The 24,430-nt window shown below is 44.2% G+C and overlaps 2 protein-coding genes and 1 long non-coding RNA gene across 4 annotated transcripts in view; 2 read left to right on the top strand and 1 right to left on the bottom strand.

Annotated features, from left to right (window-relative positions):
• LOC117220709 (uncharacterized) overlaps positions 1 to 21,019 on the top strand; it is a 61,257-nt gene extending 40,238 nt beyond the window's left edge. The window contains exons 3-7 of one of the 2 annotated variants that reach the window (XM_076528605.1): positions 8,085 to 8,195; positions 10,483 to 10,620; positions 11,490 to 11,587; positions 13,986 to 14,151; positions 18,570 to 21,019. In XM_076528605.1, the coding sequence (XP_076384720.1) occupies positions 8,085 to 8,195; positions 10,483 to 10,620; positions 11,490 to 11,587; positions 13,986 to 14,151; positions 18,570 to 18,673 (617 nt within the window). In that variant the 3' untranslated portion in view covers positions 18,674 to 21,019. Of the gene's footprint in view, positions 1 to 8,084; positions 8,196 to 10,482; positions 10,621 to 11,489; positions 11,588 to 13,985; positions 14,152 to 14,239; positions 14,406 to 18,569 lie in introns of both variants that reach the window. The other variant, XM_076528601.1, reaches the window with a different exon arrangement.
• On the bottom strand, positions 20,693 to 21,818 carry LOC117220711 (uncharacterized). The gene is made up of 2 exons (XR_004490334.2): positions 21,743 to 21,818; positions 20,693 to 21,252 (listed from the first exon to the last, which is right to left on the bottom strand). It is a non-coding gene; the product is annotated as an uncharacterized LOC117220711 (long non-coding RNA).
• Positions 21,809 to 24,096, top strand: LOC117220708 (glutaminyl-peptide cyclotransferase). The gene is made up of 6 exons (XM_033470940.2): positions 21,809 to 22,050; positions 22,208 to 22,351; positions 22,560 to 22,829; positions 22,901 to 23,062; positions 23,128 to 23,353; positions 23,427 to 24,096. The coding sequence occupies exons 1-6, from the start codon at positions 21,955 to 21,957 to the stop codon at positions 23,615 to 23,617; spliced, it is 1,089 nt and encodes a 362-aa protein (XP_033326831.1). The 5' UTR covers positions 21,809 to 21,954; the 3' UTR covers positions 23,618 to 24,096.
• Positions 24,097 to 24,430: the final 334 nt, after the last annotated feature.

The raw sequence follows: 24,430 nt of genomic DNA, 5'->3' as shown, positions 1-24,430 counted from the left end.
CCGAGCTCGCCTCTCATTGGTCACTGTTTTTCGTTAATAACTCGTTAACGGTGTCTCGGAGAAAATTTGTATAAAGGAGAAAGTTGCTTCGAATGACCCGAGGAACCCGCCACTTTCGGATTGCGAGATACTTTTGGGACACCCTGTATACACGCTCTTCGTATATGAATGGTCATTCTTCGAAGGCGTATATATACGCCCATCGGAGCGAAAGAGTTTAGAGCCCGACGACGTTCACCGGCCATTCAGGAAGAGGAACCACGGACTCGCGAGGACCCGACTTTGTCCTCCGGTCGACGCGACTTCGTAATTACGGCCGGATAAGAGAGTCCGAGTAGGAGGAGGAGGAGGAGAAGGAGGAAAAGAAGAAAAGGGCAAAAGCGACGGAACGGATAAAAATTCCCCGAAACCGGTCGTTGACTGGTTTCTTCAAATTTTTCACGCGCGAACCGGTGACAGCGCGCGCTCCCGCGGCTGACCGCTTCCGTACGGCTGACCTCTATTTTGTAGGACCATTTCTGCCCTGGAAGGCCGACAATATCGGCGAATATTTCGCGGCTGACGCGCGCCGACCTCGAATCTCCCCCCCCCCCCCGTTAGATTCCGTCGCTATCGCGCTAGAACGCGCCGGCGAACGCGTTCCCTCGCTCGTTCCTCCTCTCGCATCCTCGCCACGCCGGTTTATCCTGGCTTGGTGATGCATGCGTCGTCCAATTAAAACGGTGCATTTTTATGACTTTACGCGGCCAAGGAGACTCGTCGCGTCTTCTTTCTCCGCGTTTCTATCGCGAACGCACGCCGCAGCTGCGCGACACGAGGGTCGAAACGTATCAGCCCTTTGCGCTCGAGTGGCGACTCCGAGGCGCCACTGGAAATTGGTATACCATTTTTCAAAATCGTTGTAAGAGCATCGAATTCCTTTATATTAAAAAAAGAAAAAAACTATTAAAATTGCATCGTACTTGCCAATAGAGGCTCGATTTCATACGCACGAATCGGTCGGTTTAACGATTCCGCGCGGCCATCGGCCGGCGACAAAGGGGCCCTTTTTTCGCCGAATCGGGACCGACGACCTCTCACGTACGCTAAATAAATCAAAGACGGGGCCGGAAGCGGAACGCCGCCCGCGCCGGAAGCAAACGGAACGTCGCGTCGCGGCCGATAAGGAGCTCTCGGTCGAAGAACGGTACAAGACGATAGAGACGCGGTGCGACGTATCGATCGCGTCGACCGTTTTCCGGCCGAACGACGGGAACAATGTCCACGCCGTTGCGTCCCGATTCTCAAGAATCCCGCGGATGCTTTCTATTCGTCCGTGGACTCGTTCGTCGGTCGGTTCTTTTTTCCGATCTTCGATCTCGTCGCCGCGCCGTTTTACCGCAAATTGCGGGACGGTATTGTCTCGCGGCGGCAACACGGCCCTCTTCGTGTCCGTGGATCACGGAAAAGTCGATTATCGAGTCGCGGAGGATCGAAATCGACGGCTTTCTCCCCGGTAAGGCGACGGGAACTTCGTCGTACACGATCGATCAAAATGGTAACGATGCCGCGTCGTTCGCGTCGTTCCATGCTATCCAACGGTATCGAAGCAACGCCGGCACCCTCGTCGAGGCAGCTCTTCCTCGAAGGATACGGGTTCCTCGTGAAACTCGAGACTTCCGGGCAAACTGGAACCACCGTGCTGCGCCGCGCCACGCAGTGAGACGGATCGAGAAATTCCGTGACATTCTGTTATAATTTTTGAACCATCGAAGATATCGCAATGAAATTTTCGCCAAAAATATTTAAAAAATAGTTATTTCCAACTACAGATATTTAAATTGTTTTTTACATTTGTTGAACAATAATTTTTAATTAATTTTCATCGACATTTTCTTGTGAAAAAAAATTGTTTGAATATAATGTTACAAACTGTTTGTAACATTACAGTACTAACGTACCTGGAATTACTGGTGGGTCCTCGTCATCAGTGCGGGTGCAATAAAGTACGCGTATGCATTCTATGTAGTAGGAAAATTTCAACAGTTTGACCTTTTGATAAAATGTGGAATATGTTAATTAATCTTACCATTTTGTTACTGTTTCTAGTACTCTCTACGTTTTATCAAAAGTTCGAACTGTCGAAATTTACCAACTACATACAGTAACGTTTCTCTAATTGACGCCCAGATTGCGCACAAAAATGGACAATTTGGGAAGAGGAGATACGATTATTCGAACCTTGCGGTTCGCTTTTATAGTTACGAATTGTCAACCACTGTAAAAGAACGAGCTACAAGGCTCGAATAATCGTATCTGCTCTTCCCAAATTTTTGTGCACCAATCCGAGCGTCGATTAGGGAGACATTACTGTATTTCGACTTCAGAGTCGAGAGAAAAGAAACGATTGTAGCGTCAGGACTCGAACCGCGCTCGAATCTTTCGGAATTTATCAAATTCGAACTGGATTTCTTTCGATTTACGATACGACGATTTCTGGAGCTCCGACGAATCGTTGGAGCAGAGTCGGTCCTGCTCGAAAGCATCCGACCGATCGGGGTGATCGATTCTGCGTCGAAGCACGTTGTCTGCTCTTCGTGGACAGAGCAAACGGGTCGGTTCGATAATTTTTTTGCAAAAACATTAAAAGTTCTTTTGGTATTAAGCAATGCCAATTAAGTTACAAGAAGATCCTTAAAGACACCTCTCGTCTTTCGATATCGTAGAAACCAGGCGCGAACAATGATATTTTGCTCGCTCAAGTTTCACGCTATTGCTTCGAATTATGTTCGTCTTTTTATAACATGTCGAACACTTGGAATTCGACGATGGTACTATAACTATGGCAAACTATTGCTGGAGCTACGATAGCCCGGAGCTAAATAGCTGCTGAATATAGAATAAATCAAAATACAGTAATGTCTCCCTTACCGACGCTCAGATTGCCCACTAAAATGGATAATTTGGCAGCCTTGCGGTTCGCTTTTATAGTTACGAATTGTCAACAACTGTAAAAGAACGAGCTACAAGGCTCTTCCAAAAATTGTCCATTTTTCTGCAGAATCTGAGCGTCGATTAAGAAGACATCACTGTAAAATAGATCGACCACAAAAATGGACAATTTGGGAAGTGGAGATACGACTATTCGAGCCTCGCGGTTTATTTTTATAGTTATAAATCGTCCACAATTATAAAAACGTGCCGCGAGGCTCGAATAATCGTATCTCCTCTTCCCAAATTATCCAATTTAGTGGACAATCTGAGCGTCGTCAGGTGAAACATTACTGTACAATGCATACAGAGAACTTTCTTCTGGGACGCATACTTTATTGCACTCACACTAGTTACGAGGACCAACTAGTAATACCAGGTACATTAGTATCGTAATGTTACAAAGTTTGTTTCGTTTACTTATATTTTTCATGTTCTCTGGAATAATTAAAAATTTTAAATATCCGTCGATTTTTACAGACGAAGAAGCGTTCTGCAATATACCGACTGGAACACGGAGAGATTATCTTCGATATCTTTAACCTCGAAGTAACGTGACGTTGATATCTTTAAAACGCAATAATTTACAATCTGATTCGTCTTGGTATGTAACTTTTACAGAATTATGTAGGGGAAAGTATCCCGAAAATATACCGTTTGTCCGAAACCGTGAGTCCTTGGGTGTCAAAAGATGTTCCTCGTCGAATGTAAAGAATTTTTACACTTTTTGTATTTTATTAAACATTCTATTTTTCATATATAGGATACGATAATCTTAATTTAAGCTACCGTTTCCTAACGAGAGATATTGCCTCCTAATGTGAAAAAAGAAAGCAAAGGAAAAAGTTAATTAGGATCGTCGGGACATTGCGAGAAAAAGAAGCATATTTTTTGGCGTCGAATGTAGCGTTCAAAATGTTCAACTTTAAATCGTCGTATCTGTTACAATTTACGATCATTTTTATTAATATTTCCACTCTCGAGGGTAATGGACATTTAACGAGCGATCAAAATTGATTGGACATCGATACGAGAAAATTAGGTTTTTGTCAAAAAGTCATTAAAATCTTCGATTCGACCCACTGTGCTGTGGGCATTGCCCATGTCCGAGCAATTAGTCGCCGGGCGCGGCGAAACCTCCCGAATCGGCGTCGATTTTCGCAACTTCCACGGGTCCCTGAACAGCATGCACCAGTTCGGCATTCGATCGACCGATTCGCGCGGCGATTCGAGCTCTGTCAGCGTGTCGGTGTACCAGCGAGTACCTGTGCTCGCTTCGCTGTCGGCTGTCGCGCGGAATCGTTCCTCCTCGGCTGTTTCTGCCAGCGGACTTTCTACGATTTCCGCGCGACTTCGATCGAATCGCGATTCCCCGCGAAGCGGGAACGCCCGAAGGCGGCCGAGTTCGAAAATAATAGAAATTTGTGGAATCTTTGCACGGGCCGACGGGAAAGCATCGTTATCCCGGATAACCGCGGTGGGGCGTATCGAATGGAAAGGGCGATTCGATGCGAGAGATAAGAGAGACGCGATCGAGATCCGTCGCGAACGATTCCCAAGTTTATTTCGCACGGTTGTGTCCGTGAGCCTGCTGCTCGTGCTACGCCTTTTCTTCCGTTCAACTTTCTACGGTAATGACGCGTGGAAACGCCCCGAACAAACACTCTACCAGCTTTCAGTGGCATAATGTGGGAGCTAAACGCTTCGCCTACCGGAAGCCTGTCGATCGGTTTCCCAATGGCCGCGCTGCCCCACCGAACGACGACAACCTAATCGATAACTCTTTTTCGTCGACGATTTACCGAGCCGAATCGAGCGTCGCAATTATTCCAGATACTTCGGCCGACGATCCGGGTCGCCTCTACGTTTCGAGAACAGAAAAGAAAAAAAACGGAGAAACCGACGAAATAAATTGCATAGCATCTTGGAATATGAGAACGCGATGTCAGAGGTGATACGAACGCTTGGCAGTAAAATTCCTTCGAACACATCCGCCGCGAGAATTTCGTATTCGCTTTCTCGCCGTTTTTGCATCTCGGATCGATGCTTTATGAAACTATCCACGCTACCGTTGCGTTTAACGAGCAGTTCGCAGACGGTATCGCGGCGGCATAATCTTAACCCTTTGCCTTACAACCGCGTCTGGGAGACGTGGTCGGATGAGCGGGCCAGAAACGATTATCGCGTCTACGAGACGTGGTCGATAAATCGGCCAAAAATGATTATAACGTCTGAGAGACGTGGTCGAAATTTCGGCGACAGATAGGGAGACATTACTGTAATTGACGCTAACATTTCTAAGCGAGATTCGGTCGTCCGCGTCGAAAGCCTCGCCGAAGAAGATCTGTGATCAGGGTCGCGCAACGATCGGTCGATCGCCGAACAAACGATTTTCCGGTAATCGCGGTAACGCCGTCGCGTCGGAGGCGCTCGACGGGCAACGATGAAGCAGCGGCGGCATTATGCGATCCACGTAAGTACGTTCGAATCATCCCGGACCGCACCTGCGCGTGCAATCGACCTTAGCCATTCGCGGACACGGGTGCGCATATATTCATGGCTATCGTAAACAAAGTAGCTGTGGCTGAATTATGCAGGCGGCGACGACGCGACGGCGCTGTCTTTATGGTTCATTGTGTCAAAGGAATCTAGCTACGCCTAGGCGAATGTCGGAGGCACTGCTGACCTCGGGGACATCGGAAGTTTTTCCGCGGCGAACGAAATTTTCAGCGCGCGCACAAGTTACCGAGATCCGCGAAAGGCATTTTGTACATTTTTATTACGAGCTCGGATAAAACAGTTGAAAAACTAAAGTTTCTTATTTTTTTAGACCCAAGTAACAGCAAAACTAGAGAAAGGCATTTCGGTCGTCGTCTAGTAGACTAGTCCCTCTATCATCTAAAAAACAAATCAAGCCGTTTAGTTGAGTTTTAAGAGAGTTATCACGTTTTAGAGCGACAACTCTTTCGTCCAAAAGTGTACGAACATTTTTACGGGCCGCCGTACGTTTACAAGCCGAGGGACAATCGGAGAGAGCTTACCGTCTCCCGAAATCTCGCAATCGAATCGATAATTGAGACGTTTATTTTGAAAGTGACATAAGTCGCTTTGTTTTGAAGTCGATATATTTAAGGGCTTGCGTTTTAACACGTTTAAAGATATGGATGCTAACTTTCGAGAAGATTTACTTGTATTTGTTATCTCAGGATACTGATATTTTTCTCAGTATAAATAATTTCCTATAAACATTAAAAAACCAACACTTTTCATTACGGTAAAGTGACTTAAGCCACTTTCAAAATAAATAGTTTAGAAAAATGACTGACATATATTAATTTTGTCCGACGTATTTTACCGAAGTGATCTTTTTGAAAGGGCAGTGATTCACTAAAATTATTGAATAAATTACATATATAATAATAATTTATACCATGAACATATTTAATATAAAGGATTGATTTAAGTATTTTTTATTTTAATATTCATAAAATACAAAAATAATTAGTACATTTTGAAACATAAGTATAAGTAATTTATATGAAAATACATCAGTTCAATTTAATTTTCGTCATCAATAGGAGTGATCAAATCCTCGGAAATCGTGTTTTGTTTCAAATTTTTTAAATAACTGTGGTATATTGGGGGTATATAATTAAACAAGTCCATCGTGTCTTTGTATTTTGCTGAAGAAACAGGACGAGATCCAGCGTATAACGGATCCATTTCTATTTGTGAATAACGCCTAGGTCTTCCTTCTTTTGGTGACAAATCCAAAGTTAGAAATTCATCTTTTTCATCTAAAGTTAGTTTATAAAACATTTTATAGCCATCTGCTGGCGGGTCTGGAGGTAGCCCCCACATCACTATAATATAATTTACAAGACTGCACTATTCTCTTTCGCACTTATAAAAATAAGTCCAGTGATCACAACTTTTTTAAAAATACTGAAAATAATTCAAAACAATACTTCACACACACACTTATCACACATTTCTATTTCTTTTACACTAAGCCCCGCAATTAATTTCCTGAGTACTGCGTCTCAAAATAAACATGTTTGTTATACCGTTAATTAGCAAAATTCTCTCGAACAAATCTCAATAGTTCTCAACTTATTGATTGCAAATTTTAAAAAAATGAAAAGATACCGTTCAATTGTAATTAGTGTTATCATTAACTCGATTTTTTTGAAAAAGTGACTTCTGCCACTTTCAAAATAAACGGCTCAATTGTGTAAAATCTGGTGCTGTTCGAAAAGCTTCGTATTTTCTCACGTGTTTTCGAAACTTCTTGTTCAAGGAGTGAAGCTCTACAAGAATTTCATAGTGGATATAGGAACTCAAAAATCTTGTCGAACAGTGTAATCGACGCCGAGAGAGACGTCGACGTCGATGCAACGCGTTCGGCATCGAATCGTGTCGAACGAATCACGATTTGCCTAAACGACGACGAGCGGCTTGTAATCTCACCGTGAAAGCTGTTATGGTAATAAGAATGGCCGTAACTACACGCCAAAGTCGTTCGCGAATATTCGAACGATTTTCGTCGGTTGTTCGCCGATTTTAACGCCGCGGCGCGCCGCGATGTCGCAATTTCCGGCTCGCGTACTTTTTCGCGCAACTTGCCCAGAGGCAATGCCGGTGGTATTTTTAAACCTTTGCATCGTTCTTTCCTCTTTTCTTTTTTTTCTTTTTTGTAATTGCGAGCATTCCGTTTTATAACGAGCCCCGTTCAAAGACTCAAACGGTAGGCCTAATTGGCAATCGTTCGCCGTGGCCGCTTGTTTAGATCGCGGATATTTGTAAAAGGCGATAACGTAGCGATCGCTTAACGAGAAAATTCATTCAATTTTTAATCCGACGCGATTAAGCAAACGATTACGGATTTGCATGTGAATGGTCCGTCGTTGTCTGGTCGAACGCGAGAACGTTAGGATTAAACGTAAAAGCGGAAACGAGTCTCGATCGAAGTCACGAAACGTCGAGATTCAGATCCGATAGAAATCTTGCGCCGACAGAGTTATGTTAATTCCCGTTTCATTTTTCTCTTTTTTTGCGAATAAAAAGAAACCGTTGGTATTGTTGTTAACACGATTACCGATCGTTGGTTGCAGTTCAGACGTATCTGAGCCCGGTGGAAACGCACTGTATGAACGTCAACTATTTCATCCCCGACGAAGAGAATCTGACGAGAGGCTTCTCCGACGACGCCATGACACGACTTCGTAAGTGATCGACGACGACGATGCTGTTTTCCTTAACACGTTGAATGCCACGCCGGTTTTACAGAAATTGTCCGTGGCGCCAGGATGAATTTTCTTCTATGTGATACATCCAGGGTGTCCCAAAAATGTCTCGCATTACGGAAATGTGGGGTAGCTGAGATCATTCTAAGTAACTTTTTCCTTTGCGAAAATGCAATCTGCGGCTTTGTTTACGAGTTATTAATGAAAAACACCGACCAATGAGACACAATGACGCGAAATACAACGTGCCATGTGCTCCTACCACTGATTTTGACAGCTGAAGGGGGACTCTGCCGCGTTCAAATCAATGAACAAGTCACGAAAAATATCAACTTTCGATATTTTGTTTACCACGTGGCAGTGGTAATCTTAAGAAAAACGCTGTTCATCCTTATTTCAGAATGTCTGAAGAAATTTACTAATTTTTCGGACCCGAAATAATAAGTATAACAGCCGTTTTAATTTTCTGGGGTGCATGACACCTCATGTGTACCATATAAAATTTTTATGCAAGGTGAAGATTAACAAAGTTCGTAAATGTTAATTTATAAAATTTTAATTTACATAATTCCGCGTCCGAACACAATTCAACGAGCGATTCGCAAAGCTAATTTAATAAATAATAATCGTGTTAAAGGACGTAAGAGAGCTTTGTTTGATAAAGAAATATGAAGAATATTATCAATAAGAAACTCACCCATTTAGTTGTAAATCCACTACATGGTCGGAAATGTGTGCTGGAGGATAGTGCATTGACCTCGTACAATGTATGATGTACAGACAGGCTATTCCAACGGTCACTTTTACTACATTATCACTAAACACTGATCACATATCAATAATATCTGCGGACGAACTTTCCTGGGTTAATATGTATGGCCCTGAAAAGAACCAATTTTTAAATGCTGCGCGTTCAGAGTTCGTATCGTTAACAACACGCACTGCGTACGAACTGCAGCAGATTGTCACGATGGCCGACAATGGTTCGTTTTTCTACGAGCGAGTTTCAACTGTTTCCCATCGGACGCGAACATTGTCGGCCATTCTGCAGTTTGTCTCGAGCATTAATATGAAAAGGTCGTCGCGAGAGAATTTTCTTAATTATTCTTGTACGGTGCGATCAACTTGTTTACTCCAAGGATGCTGCAAAGGGAGAGCATTACGAAATGTGTCAACGCGATGCGTGTTGTTAACGGTGCGAACTCTGAACGCGTCGCATTAAAAAATCGGCTCTTTTCGAGGCCATACATATTAATCCAGGAAAGTTCGTCCGCAGATATTATTGATATGTGATCAGTGTTTAGTGATAATGTTGTAAAAGTGACCGTTTGAATAGCCTGCCTGGAAACATCCTTCTGTTCGTCGCCGTCGGATACAGATCATCTGTGCAGTTCATCATACATTGTACGAGGTCAATGCACTATCCTCCAGCACACATTTCCGACCATGTAGTGAATTAACAACTAAATGGGTGAGTTTCTTATTGATAATATTCTTCATATTTCTTTATCAAACAAATCTCTCTTACGTCCTTTAACACGATTATTATTTACTAAATTAGCTTTGCGAATCGCTCGTTGAATTGTGTTCGGACGCGGAATTATGTAAATTAAAATTTTATAAACTAACATTTACGAACTTTGTTAATCTTCACCTTGCATAAAAATTTCATATGGTACACATGAGGTGTCATGCACACCAGAAAATTAAAACGGCTGTCATACTTATTATTTCGGGTCCGAAAAGTTAGGAAATATTCTTTAGACATTCTGAAATAGGGATGAACAGCGTTTTTTTTTTAAATTATCACTGCCACGTGGTAAAAAAAATATCGAAAGTTCATGCTCCGTGACTTGTTCATTGATTTGAACACGCACAGAGTCCCCCTTCAGCTGTCAAAATCAGTAGTAGGAGCACATGGCACTCGATCGATTGACCACGTTGTGTTTCGAGACATTGTGTCTCATTGGTCGGTGTTTTTCATTAATAACTCGTAAACAAAGCCGCAGATTGCATTTTCGCAAAGGAAAAAGTTACTTAGAATGATCTCAGGTACCCCACATTTACGTAATGCGAAACATTTTTGGGTCACCCTGTATATTTCTATCAATTTGGGTGCGCCGGTCACCGGTGACCCCCATGACGTCACCGCCAATTTAAGCGCCGGTCACCGGTGACCACCGTGGCATTCATCGTGTTAAATAGCCGAGCACGTTGTTCCGGGTGATTGGTATCGTTGATCGCGATTCTTCTCGTTATGTTTCAGACATGGGCAGATCGGTGATAGCTCTGTTTATAGTAGCATTCGTCGCGATCTTCACCGCCTTCTGGACGGGAGTGGTGGGCTGCTGGAAGAGGTCGCCGGGAAATATCACGGCGACCGCGATTTTGATGCTGCTCGCATGTCAGTAGTACTCGCATTTAACGGGACACAACACCCCCTACACTTTAGATACAACAGGGATACAGTAATTTCTCCCGGAAATTCCAAATCTCGGGATTCTCCGAATTTCTCTGTGCCGGTCCTACGCCTATGCAATTCAGTGCCATGTCGATGCTAAGAGTCGACGGAGTCGGTCAAAATCGTGGCACGTGGCCTTCGAATTGCCTTCGAATCGTGGCAAAATATTAGAAATAGAAAAGATAAATCCTCGTTTTTATTCCGGCATTGCTATATACAGGGTGTCCCAAAATTATTGTATTTCCGGGAACCGAGAGATTCGCGAGGTCATTCGGAGCAACTTTTCCCTTAGCGAAAATGCGATCCGCGGCTTCGTTTACGAGTTATCAATGAAAAACAGTGACCAATGAGCGGCAAGATCGGCCGCCTCGCGCCCCAGCCGAGCACACCTCTCATTGGTCAGTGTTTTTCGTTAATAATTCGTTAACGACGCCTCGGAGAAAATTTTTGTAAAGGAAAAAGTTGCTTCGAATCACCTCAGGAATCTCTAATTTCCCGGAAGTACCATAATTATGGGACACCCTGTATATATAGATATTCGTATCAATGTACGCCGCCTTTTATCGAGTTCCTATAAAATGGAGCCGCGAGTTCCGAAGAATCGCTACTCGGTATTCTCGGATCTTCCGGTTTGCGCGAAAGCAAACGCAAAATATCAACCGTAAAACTCTCGAAGCCTACCCTGGAACTCACAAGTATCATTTTTGTAGCTTGTAATAGCGAAGGTACAAAGGCCCCGAGATTTCTCAATGACACTCGAAATCCCCTAATCTCGAAACGGATTTGAAAACAGCGTTCCTTGAATGATCCAGGTCTCCTAAGTGCTAGCGCGATGGGGCTCTGGCACGGGGTCGAATACTACGAGAAAGAGAAGATCGTCGGGGAAGAGTACTATCAACAATGGACCAACGTGAGTAAAACGCCGATCGCCGTTCCATAAAGATCATCGTAATCGAAAGAGAAAGAAACATCCGACTCCCGGCTACGAGACAAGACCCGGTCTCTCGACCATTGACATTTATCCGACATTTTCTCTTGGCGCCTACAGGTTCACCGGCAATTAAATAGTCATATTGGTTACATCATTGTTCACGGGCTTCCGGCGACTATTAACGCGTGGCCATTAAGATGTGGCAAACACTCGAGGCGGACTTGTGTAACGTAGAAAGTTGCGGGTGGTTCGAAATACCACACCAGTTTGCTACCTGCCGGCGAACGAGATCTTGGGCCAGCTTGACCCGGGAGTCGAACGTTTCGAAGAATTTTCAGATTTATCGGTTCTTCTCATCAGCGATCCTCCCCCGATGTCCCAAAATCTCAAGCATACCTTTCACACGACTACGGTAATGTCTCCCTAACTGACGCACAAGTTGTGCACAAAACCGGACAATTTTTGGAAGAAGAGATACAATTATTCGAGCCTTGCGGTTTATTTTTATACTTACGAACTGTCGACGACTATACAAACGAGCTACACGGCTCGAATAATCGCACCTAGTCTTCCCAAATTGTCCATTTTTCTGCAGAATCCGAGCGTCAATTAAGGAGACATTACTGTATATCGAAATCGTAGCCGAGTCCTTTGAAATTTTAGATGACACGGACAAAGTGATAGGACGTTCGATGTTTTTGAATCTTTCGCATAATATAGCGAACTATATGTACATTGTACACACCCTATATATTGGAAATGCCCTCTGAACCGAGCATAGTAAACATTAAGCGTGTATATTATACACGAGTATCGGTAATGTTTTATCATTTTGTCCGATTAAAATCAGCACATTTTTACATTGTTTTCTTTAACTCTTTTCGCGCACGAGATACAAGCTCGAGGTTTATTACGCTTGTCTCTAAGAACATATCTGATACATAAGGTATGTAAAATGTACGCGTATTTTATTTATTATGCGAAACATTCGAAAATGGCAAACGTCCTATCATTTTATCCGACACTGTACCCACCATCCGTCTACGCGCATTTCATCGAAACGTCGCGTGTCGAGGTACAGTAATGTCTCCCTTACCGACACTCGGATCGTCCACTAAAATGGACAATTTGGGAAGAAGAGATACGATTATTCGAGCCCCGCGGCTCGTTTTTATAATCGTGGACAATTTATAACTATAAAAATAAACCGCGGGGCTCGAATAATCGTGTCTCTTCTTCCCAAATCGTCCATCTTTCTGCACGATCTGAGCGTCAATTAGGGAGACATTACTGTACCACGAAACTCCATTTTTGCCTTACGTGGGAAACCTTCGAGAGAAACCCAAAACCCCCGTGGGAGGGCAACCGTCTGTGCAGGGCTTCTACCATGTAATCCTTATCGTAACGATCCTCGGCCAGTAACTAACACTACTCCGCTTCACGTTTTCAACCCTTAGGTGTGTTACTCTCCGATGCGAGACTCCGATCGTGCACAATTTCAAGGAAATAATTGACCGTCTTTTTCAGCCGAGATCCGAAATTCAGTGTTCGCTGAGAGAGAACATCGTCTTCCGTAGTCGGGCTACTCGTTAACCCTCGCCTGGACCGCTCGAAATTCAACTACGAATCTCACACATTTATCGCAATTATTACTGCGGTAATTTCGATTAGTCGAGAGATTAAAAGAATTGTAGAATTCGAAGGCGGACTTTCTCGCTTCTACGCAACGTTGCATTCTTCGAGTTTCCTCGAAAGGCCCGATTACACAGAGTGTCCCAAAATTATGTTATCTCTGAGGGAAACGAGGAGTTCCACGGATCGTTCCTTGGCGAAAACGCAATCCGCGGCTTTGCCTCGCGAGTTATCAACGTTACCGATATCGTAACGTATCATCGTTATCGTGCTTGCCTCTCATTGGTCATCGTTTGTTCGTCGATAACTCGTAAAACGAAGCCACCGATCGCATTTGCGCCAAGGAATAAAATTACTCGAAATTATCTCGGAAACCCCTCCGATTGATTTCTCACACTTTCACGCGGGACTCTGCGCGTGATTTTGGGACACCCTGTATTATAAGTGGAAGAACGAAACATGTTCTGTAAACGGAACGTCTGAATTTTCGGCGGTTCAAGCTGCAAATATCGCGGGGAAACGCGCGTAGCTCGGCGTTACCAATGAATCCTTGATCGTCCAGGTTCGTCGAATTCTAGTCGCATGTCCTGTAGGTGGTGTAGCAACGGCGTCCAAGGATTTTAGAGAGACGAGGCGTGTGCGCGGTGACGGAAGCGGAAGCGGATACGGCGAAGGAAGCGGAGGATCGGCGGAGAAGTCCGGAGCCTCGGGATTCTCAGATGTTCAGAGATAAATTTGCCCGCAGGTGTTAAGGGGCAACGCGGTGCAGTGGTACGGCTGGTCGTTTTACCTGGCCTGGCTGGGGGTGGCGACGTGCTTAGGCACGATGACGCTGTTCCTGATCGCGGCGTCCTGCCTGCGGCGGGAGCATGCCCGCGAACAGGCACAGAACGTTCAATACATCATGCCAGGTGACACGATAACCATGAACCGACCGTACTAACTTCCCCCGTGTCTTGTCTTTTTTGTTTTTCTCGGAACGCGCGGCGCATCTCCCAGGTCCTGAAGGACAACTCACTAATCTCGTACGACTGGTCGTACGTGGTCGCTTGGGTCGGCGTCGGTTGGTCGTTGGTCAGCGCGATCTTGTTTAGCGCCGCGGCGATTTGCTTGAGGGGCGAGAGAATGCGCGAGGAGGCGATGAACATGCAGTACCTCATGCCTGGTACATATTTAACACCGTTTTGCTTCAGCCGCGAACGCGACGCGCGCACAGAGACTTCTTTCTGCTCGACGCGACGCGACGCGGGCTTTTTTAAAGCTTTTAACGGTATATCTGGCGTTCCTCGATCAGCGGTCCCCTCGCCTGCTCGATGGGACGCCGAGCGTGTTGACCCATCGACTGCCAAATACGAGATATATCTCGTGTGTTTAGATTGGCTGCAAATGGCTATTTGAGTTAGGAACTATTAGAAAGAATGAATGAGAAATGTATATACAGGATGTCCCAAAAATGTCTCGCGATCCGAAAGTGGCGGGTTCCTCGGGTCGTTCGAAGCAACTTTTGCCTTTACAAAAATTTTCTCCGAGGCACCGTTAACGAGTTATCAACGAAAAACAGTGACCAATGAGAGGCGAGCTCGGCTGGCGCGAGGCGACCGAGCCAATGAGCGGAACTGGGCTTCGCGCGCTGGTTGGCTGGGCCGCTTCGCGTCGGCCGTACTCGATTCTTATTGGTCGCTGTTTTTCGTTGATAACTCGTTAACGGTGCCTCGGAGAACATTTTTGTAAAGGAAGAAGTTGCTTCGAATGATCCGAGGAACCCGCCGTTTCCGGATTGCGAGACATTTTTGGGACACCCTGTAGCGTAGAGAAGATATTGATTATCATTACAAAAAAAATACTGTAAATGCCATTGCAATATTATATCGGTAACTTAATATTATTGTATTTTGTAAAACTTCATGTTTTCTTTAAAATAAAACCGTGCCACCCGGGGCAAGACGCGCTAAATTTGCGTGGCAGTCGATGGGTTAAGCGAATTACCATTCCTTCGCTCTTGTTGCCAAAAAGATCGCTCGAATCTTGGAGCAAGGTCCTCGGCCGGATGAAAACGCGTTTCCGAAATGTGGTAGCACGATGTTCCTAAATGTCTCGGAATTGTTCTACGATCGGATATTTTCAAAGTCGACGACGGGGGACGAGAAAAGGGGTAATGGAAATGGAACGGTACCCGTTACGCGGACAGATCGGTAAAAAAAATGTTGCCCGCGAAGGATTAGGTAAGGACACTTACCGAGATTCGTAGTCGACGAGATAGAAGTCTGCGTGCGCGCCGTGTTCCACTAACTATGATTCATGATTACTGGGGTGACCCCGAAAACGACGTTCCACTAACTGGAATCTGTTCAGGTAATAGAGAACCGTAGAACAAGGTTGATCTAGGAGCAATACAATAGACGGTTCGATACGCTATATTAATTAACGATTGCGCAAAGTAGAAATCGCCGGTCTAGAATGCCGAGAAAATTGCCCCACGCTTTAGAATGCACCGGGAAACAGCGCCTACGAGGCTGTTCGCTTTAATTGCCGTTCACTAAAGCATTTAAAATTCGTTTTATTTTCAAATTACGTTGCTCCGGGTTTACGGTTAACGCGCGTCGAATACGAAATCGTTGAATTGCTTCTACATCGACGCGCGAACACGTTCGCGATACGGACTGCAAAATGGCTGCTCCGTTGTCGGTAGGCTTAACCCGTTGGCTCTACCGAGTTATCGGTTTCGATTCGAGCGAGAGAATTCTGTAATCGATGGGCTTAACGAACACCGAGACCAATCTGAACAGATTTCTTGAAAGAAAACGAGACGTTACTCGCTTCTTTAACATCTTAACCGAAGGACGTTGCGGAGTAATCTGTACATAAACGTACGACTGCGACGTCCAGGTGGACTGATGCTTGACGGAGACGAAGGGACGACGTCCTGGGAAAGAAGAATGCTCGATATTCGTCCTCGCAAAACTCTTACTCGGCTCACGCTCTGTTTCCACCGCGGCGGCGGCGGCGGCGGCTCGGCTCTGCTCGGCGCGACTCGGCACTGCTCGGCGCGACTCGGCGCGACTCGGCGCAGCGCGGCTCGGCGCGACTCGGATTAGAGCGATTCTGTCACGCTCCGCTCCTGCGGGAAAAACTTTCTAGAGACTAGAGTCGGTGCGGTCTCCGGCGACGATCGATAATCTTCCTTAACGACTCACCTCTAAACGGTAATTTATGCATCGTCCGCGAAGCCCCAGCAGATTCTGGTTTCCCCGCGAAGACGGGGCCCCGCGACGCGACGTCGTCCGATTAATTCCATCGACGTCGAACAACAACGGTCGTTCCGGTAATTTGGATCTCCATTAGCGGGTACACGGTGCGCCTCGTATCCTGCTCGGCGGGGATTCTCGAAACCGGAAACCATCGCGTAATGTATCCGCAGGTTGTACGTCTCGAGTCTCGAGTCGATTCGTCGAAAGCGACACACTTGCCTAATTTTACCTCCTACGAGGAATACCTGCGTTCGCGTATTCAGCGCGATGCGCGCGGTTCGCGCGGCACAGAATCGGGTTCGATGGAGACATTAGCTTCCTTCCGAGTCCTTTCCCTCCGCTTTGCTAATTGCGAATCGCTGCGAATCGGGCCAAGGTCGAGTGCAAATTCGAGACACGTTTCTGGGGAAAAGCGGACGGCGCTTGGATTTCATTATTTAAATGGTTATATTATAATATAATATATAGCATTTCTTGGCATTGTTATCGAATATTTGGAAAAGGAAATTCCGCTGAAATTTGGCAGCCGAACACGTTCATCGACGAGAAAAGGAATTGCGAAGGCGAATAATTTCATCGAGCACGCTTTTTTTATTCCGTGAGAAGACGACGGAATTGTGTATCGAGGATGTTAAATATTCGAGAATGTTGCGATCAGAGAATGACGGCATGACCCTAATCAAGACCGAAAACCGAACTCTTCGCGGAATTGAAGAAGGATTCTGATTTCTGACGAGTGGAAATACTAATGGAATTGCTTGATAAATAGGATTCGAGTGCATCGATGGTTCTTAGCCTAATAAATCGTGCAGGGTGTCGCGGTTGATACGTGTACAATTCCGATTCGCTGGTTTCAAAACGCTATTTTGATCAAATTACAGTTAATTAACAGCTGCAAGGTCGGCCGTGGAGAAGCGAGATCGAACTTGGACGGTAATCGGAGAAGAGGTCTTACGACCCGTTCGGTAAAAACAGTGTTAAAAGGCAGAATTAAAAAGTGAAAGTTCGGCAATTTCGAGCGCGAGTTTTTCTATTACGATTATTTCAACGTAACAAGGAAGTCCCGTGAAAATTGATTAAACACAACTTTCTAGACTGAACTACGAAGACAAGCACGGTTTATTTTTCGAACGATTACCACAACGATTTTAAATTACAGACTAACGCAATGGTACACCCTGCGAGCGCTTCTGTTTCAATGCCCGGGTTCTTCAACGCACCAAAGCATTCTTTGAATAATAATCCGTCGGCACGGCGAAAGCATAATTACCCGCAGGCTAAGAACCACTGGCGGAACGAAGCGACTAACTAGGGCTCTTGTTATTGCTCGAGTCTACGGGTACCCGAAACTCGAGTACTCGGATGGATGGATGTCCACTCGATCGACAGCCGAACGTCCAAGTGCAGGGCACGCGGTGATTCCTTATCGCGATTGAAAAATTCTCATTCTAATATTTTGTTCGTCGGGAATCACCCGATTACTTTAATCGTGTACTCGGATACTAGATCCGCATAGATCCAAGTTCCAGAACCGAGTACTACGTATTCCAATTCGTATGTACAGGGTGTCCCAAAAATGTCTCGCAACCGAAAGTGGCGGGTTCCACGGATCGTTCGAAGCAACTTTTTCCTTTATAAAAATTTTCTTCGAGGCACCATTAACGAGTTATCAACGAAAAGCAGTGACCAATGAGAGGTGAGCTCGGCTGGCGCGAGGCGACCGAGCCAATGAGCGGAACTGGGCTTCGCGCGCTGGTTGGCTGGGCCGCCTCGCGTCAGCCGTACTCGATTCTTATTGGTCACTGTTTTTCGTTGATAACTCGATAACGGTGCCTCGGAGAACATTTTTGTAAAGGAAGAAGTTGCTTCGAATGATCCGAGGAACCCGCCGTTTCCGGATTGCAAGACATTTTTGGGACACCCCGTATATCCCTAGAACGAAGTTCCAATATTCTCGGATGTCGGGTGCTCGTATTCTCGAACCGTAGTTTGGATTGCAACTATTCGAGTGTACCCCCCAACTACTCGAACAGTCTGCTAGAAAGAGTTCTCGAACTAACATACTATTACGAACTTTCCAGTGTACCCTCAAAAGCAGCAATACGCCTACGCCGGGTATCCGGCTCCTGCAGCGTATCCAGCGCCATACTATCACGGATCGCAATACGGACCTTACAACTATTGAGAAGAAATCACGTTGGAATGATGCGTCGACAGAGGAAAGAGTCGTCGAGGAGCCAACAAGCGTGCTCGGGACGAACGGAAAGGAAATTCGGCAAACGACGTTCCCCGGGGGAACGATAATAACAATTGAAAACACGATAAGCTAACACGAAAGAAACGATCGAGAATGAGACATGAAACCCGAAGACTCCGAGGCCGGCCCTGAAACCTGAAACCGATCCTCGCGCGAACGAAGAAATTCGGCGGGAGCTTGGACGACCTTGGGTCCCGCCCTAGGCATAATTTATCGTTTATCTTAGAGCTAGTTACTTAGTTACTTTACAGAGATTCTGGTGCGCACCCTGGCGGGTCCCACGGTCGTCGACGCGCGTCTCCGGTTCGGCGAGGGTCCTGTTCGTCCACGCGATCGTTTCATGTTCGACTCGCGAGAGAGACAGTTGCTCAAAAAGACCGCGTTGTACTTCCTTAGAACCGAGATAACCTTATACCGAGGGCGGTCTGTGATTCCTGGTGCAAAACCTGTCGATGATCGTGGCGTTGATTGTCGTCCTTAACCTCGATGTGAACGAGAACGACGGCTCGACGAGACCGTATCTCTTATCTCTTGTACAATCAGCCTCCTCTCGATTATCCTCGTTCCCTTTCAAACGTTTCCTTGCTTTTCGATACATTGGATTATTCGGCGATTACGTTTGTGCGATGGTTTGTCACGTGGCTTTCGTTTACCTCGAGCCTATCATCGAGAAGCACTGCACCATGAATCTTGGCGCGCTCTGTATACATGTACAGGGTAACCCAAAAATGTCTGGCAATCCGGAAATTGGGGATTCCTGAGGTCATTTGAAGCAACTTTTTCCTTTGCAAAAATTTTCTGCGAGGCACCGTTCATGAGTTATTCACGAAAAACGCTGACCAATGAGAGATTGCTGACCCCCGCTCTCGCGACCACTGCCGCCGCGTCAGCTGGCCGGCGCGACGCGGCATTGGTCGCAAGGGCGAGGCGCCGGCCGCAGTCGCTCTCCGATTGGTCAGTGTTTTTCGTTAATAACTCGTAAAGGGAGCGGCGAATCGCGTTTTCGGTAAGGAAAAAGTTACTTGAAATTACCTCAGGAATCCCCCATTTCCGGATTGCGAGACATTTTTGCGACACCCTGTATACATATTTTTCCAATTTAATAACTGTATTGTATTATTTTTCGTACGTGCTGACCGTAACGTGCTAGGACAATAACGATAGCTAATGGTATTACCGATAATTCTAACGATAGCAACGGTGTTTCTAAGAAAGTTGATCGCTCGATTCGATTGGCCGCGCGATCTTTCTCAATGGGACGAGGAACGTTTTTTCATGTTCAACAGTAACAACTGCCGACAATTAAGTATGCAAATATAAAAATACGTACGTATAAAACAGATGCGGAGGTACCGTTGACTTCTTCTTACCGCGATTTGTCTCAAGTGCCTCCTTGCGATTGGCGATAAACATTGCGCGAAGAAAGCGTCCTTGTTCTGTATTTGCAGAGCATTCGATTAACCGATTCGAGGATCCACAAAGTGAAATCAACGGTTGACAGTCAAATGCTGCGCATGATCGATACGAACGAAATGAGAGGAAAGTGTGTTTTACACGGCAAGCGAAACTTTCGTTCATCGATGTAAATCGAATAGAAATCATCGATCGAACTAGTTAGAAAAATTCGGCAACATGGTGCAAGAGAAATATCCGTCCGGTCGGATCGCATATAAATGGCAGAAAGCGTTTAGTATAATGGGTGCAACGTTTTCATTCGTAAACATTTCGTATCGTACGAACGATTCGCGTCATCGACTCCCTAGGCTCTAGACTTTCCAACGTATATAAATCCTCTTTCTCTCTCTCTCTCTCTCTCTCTCTCTCTCTTCCCCCCCCCCTCCTCCCAGTCCGCTCCCCACCCATTTATAATAACGACAATTTGTAAGACTTCTTATCGCGGTATCTTTACGTAAGGTATTAAGAAAAAAAAAGAAAAGAATAATTCGGTTCTCTTGTGACGTCACCCCGAGCAAATAAACGACATCGGACTTGCTTCGATCTGTGTCCCGTCTTTCGCTCGTTCATCGATGCGAACGTTCGAATTGTCAAATCATCATTACCGTAAGTTAGGCGAATTAAGAGAACTTAGTGTAAGTATGGTTACTTGTTTACACGAACGTTATTTTTTATCGAGGAAAACATTGAGACGATTATGTAAAGTTCGAATGTTTTCAAAAAAAAAAAGAAACATACCTAACCCTTTATGTACTATAAACGATGCAACGTATCGTTGAAAACTTGTTTAATATATTCGATACGTTACAAACAAGAGAATCTCTCTCTCTCTCTCTCTCTCTCTCTCTCTTTCTCTCTCACTCACTTACCCGCCAGAACCCGGCCTAGCCCTTTTGTTTTTTCCTTCGTTGAAAACTGGACGGACAAAGCTGTGAACCGGTTTGATCCTGTAGACTCGATAAACGTCGGTCTGCTAACATCCTCTCCGTACCGTCGTTTTTCATTATATAAAACTTGTCGATCATACTCGCTTTACTCCAGGCAATCTGAAACTTTAATTATATTTTTCACTGATATTCGGGCGATAACGTATACCCTCCGTGAACGAAATCAAACATCGATCAATTACTCAAAATTGTTCCCAATCGTCACGTGATCCTATTTACAAAATGGCGGCGCGGACAATGGACGTTTCGCGGTTTTCCGTATCGTAAGTCGTAAGAAGCTATTTGCCCAATTGGTAACCTGTAATGTTATAAACTTAAAAAATAACATATTTTGCGACAATTTGGTTTTTCAAGGTGGCAACGTTCTGTCCAGAGAATATTCTAACCAATGCTTTTTAAATTTAACATTGTTGCAAGAAAACCGAGTCTGCGAATACATTTTTAAACCATCGTATTTCACGAAGATGTAGATTACTCGGATATTTGAATTCGCTGCCAACCGTAATATAGTTCCGCATTTCCTGAATCGAATAAAAAAATTGTACGGCTAAATTCTAGTTCCGAATAAAATCGGGCGGGAGAACTACATACGTACATCGTAATACATTCACAGTCCCAGGAGAAATTCAGTAGTGGGGCGCTCGAGATGTCGTGGTCTGCTCGCTGTTTGCCGTTGCAAAATTCCGACAGCCAGAGGAAAGAGGAAATCAGCGGTCGGTTCATCTAGCAGTCAGTAGTACTGAATCAGTACTCGGGTAAATTCGTCCCAGATCGCACGAACTTGCCCGATGAGGAACACTAGTTACAATGTTCGAGCTGTTTCTAAAAATTGTCCTGCTGTTCATCGGCCCGTTTGCGATCGAGACAAACGCTGCGACACAAACGTTTTTCCGAGATGAAAAGGTACGTGACCAACGCGTGCATCCGAGAAATTCACTTCGCTTCACGCAGCCTACTTTCGCTTGTCCTCCGATTATTCATCTCCTGTCATTTTCTGTATCACATGTGCATCATTGACAATCGTTCGCATACATCGGTTACAGTCATGAAATAATTCCAGTACGATCACAAGCCACTTACGTTATCAAGCAGTCAAATAAATAGGTTGGCGGATCTATCAAATGTGACACATTTAAACGAGGTTTTAGACAACATATGTGTCGTGAGAATCGTCGGCACTCCAGAACACGGAAGAGTGAAAAACGTGAGTGAACGGAATGATATAGGCTCTATGTTTACACGTTTAGTATTAACAGATATCGGATTTTTAGTAGAATATAAAAGCTTAGTGCAAATTTACTCGTTTAGTCGCCGTAGCCTTAATTTAGAATACGGAATAAGATATCGAACCGCATAACAAATAAGATATCAAACCACAAATGCCGATTAAAAATTGTATTTTTTCCTTTTAGTACATTAAACAGTCGATGCAAGATCTTGGCTGGAATGTAGAGACCGATGCTTTCGAAGATCATACTCCAAATTTTGGGAAATTGCAGTTTGAAAATATAGTTGCCAAATTAAATCCTAATGCGAAAAGGTATTTGGCATTGGCTTGTCATTACGACTCGAAATACACCAGAGAAAGGAATTTTATCGGTGCTACAGACAGCGCGGTGCCATGCGCTCAGATGATCAATCTTGCCAAAGTTTTGAAAGATCATCTAGATTCTGTGAAAAATGTAAGCGATAAGTTTTTAAAAATCTTATCCGACTTCTTCAACTTCTAACAATTAAACTGTATTATTTCCAGAGAAATGTGAGTTTAATGTTTATATTCTTTGACGGCGAAGAAGCATTTAAAGAGTGGGGCCCAAAGGATTCCATTTATGGCGCCAGGCATTTAGCTAAAGCTTGGAACACAAATTATACTACTTCTGAAAATGGTGAAGACATTTCAGAATTGGACAAACTGGTTAGTAGTTTGAACCGCGTTACAATATATTTTGTAACATTTTTCACTCTTTTTCGTTTTTCCAGGATATATTGATCCTTTTGGACTTAATAGGTGCTTCGGACCCAACATTTTATAATTATTTCAGTAACACCGAGAAATGGTATTCCTTACTAGTGTCCATTGAAAATAGGTTGGCTGGTTCTAGAAAGTTTTCATCGTACAGTTACGGACAACCTGCTCAATCGTATTTCCAACCCTATTCGATGCAGGTTTTTATCGAGGACGACCATATTCCATTTTTACATAAAGGTTAGTGATAAATTTCGTGTATTTATAAATTATTTCCAATGTACATATATATAACGAAGAATTCGTATTACAGGCACTCCTATTTTGCACATGATACCATATCCGTTTCCATCGTTCTGGCATAAACCAGGAGACAATCGTGATAACATAGATTTAAATACTATAGAAAATATTAATAAAATCCTGAGGAGTTTCGTGGCGTCGTACTTACACATTCCTGTTGTCGTAGAAGACTTTATATCAACAAGTTTCAAAAGTGGTTAACTTTCGTAAGATTTTTACATAGAGTAGGATAATTTTTATGACATGCGAATCTGCTTACGCATACTTTGAATAGGAAAATATAGATATAGATATATGTATATATTTTGAGATCTGATATAAAAGAAATTCGATGTACTTAAAAGCATTCACTGCCCTTAAAGTAAAACATTATTATTGTACATGTAAATGCATCTTGTATTTATATATATATATATCTTGCATTTTCATTAAAACGAACGTGCGATGCGAACACAGGAAGCTATGCGAGGCAGGAAATCGTTCGAGCACGTGACTTCCTCAAACATGATTCGAATAAAAATCATAAAACTTTTCGAACAGGTAAATATCTCCGCTGAAATCCTGTTATTTAGATAAGTGTACGCAAACAGTTTAATTTATACATTATAAAAATATATCTAATTTTTGTAACGCGTATAGACCGTAAATCGGATGCCAAATAAATGCAAGTTCAAAGTAAATGTATTCACTTTGGCTGTAGCATATAAAAATGACTAAATCGTAACAATTGAAATAAATTGCTTCGAGTGTACATGATTTTTACACTGTTAAATTGGATTTCGTAAAATTAATAAAAATACACTGCATCCCGAAATAATTTGAAAACATATCGTTCGCAGACCAACTAACGAAAGAAACGCCGACAAACGTATCCGTATCGGCTCGGCATGTGGAGTATCCCTTCTATAATAAAGTCGTCACAGCGCTCCCCAGCGTGGCAATCGAATCGAATCGAGTGAAAGTGGGTATTTGATCGTAAGGTTTGGCAGGCCTGATCGAGGTCATTGTTCGTGC

Source organism: Megalopta genalis, chromosome 1 (genome assembly GCF_051020955.1).
Source record: "Megalopta genalis isolate 19385.01 chromosome 1, iyMegGena1_principal, whole genome shotgun sequence".
Lineage (NCBI taxonomy): Eukaryota > Metazoa > Arthropoda > Insecta > Hymenoptera > Halictidae > Megalopta > Megalopta genalis.
This window is presented reverse-complemented; position numbering and strand designations above follow the sequence as displayed.

What these genes read in the sequence shown, in the direction of transcription:
- LOC117220708 (XM_033470940.2), top strand. Translation starts at nt 21,955, where the DNA reads ATGTTCGAGCTGTTTCTAAAAATTGTCCTGCTGTTCATCGGCCCGTTT. An exon ending in CGTTTTTCCGAGATGAAAAG is followed by an intron (nt 22,051 to 22,207) that starts GTACGTGACCAA and finishes AAATAATTCCAG; the next exon opens with TACGATCACAAGCCACTTAC. An exon ending in TTTCAGAATTGGACAAACTG is followed by an intron (nt 23,063 to 23,127) that starts GTTAGTAGTTTG and finishes TCGTTTTTCCAG; the next exon opens with GATATATTGATCCTTTTGGA.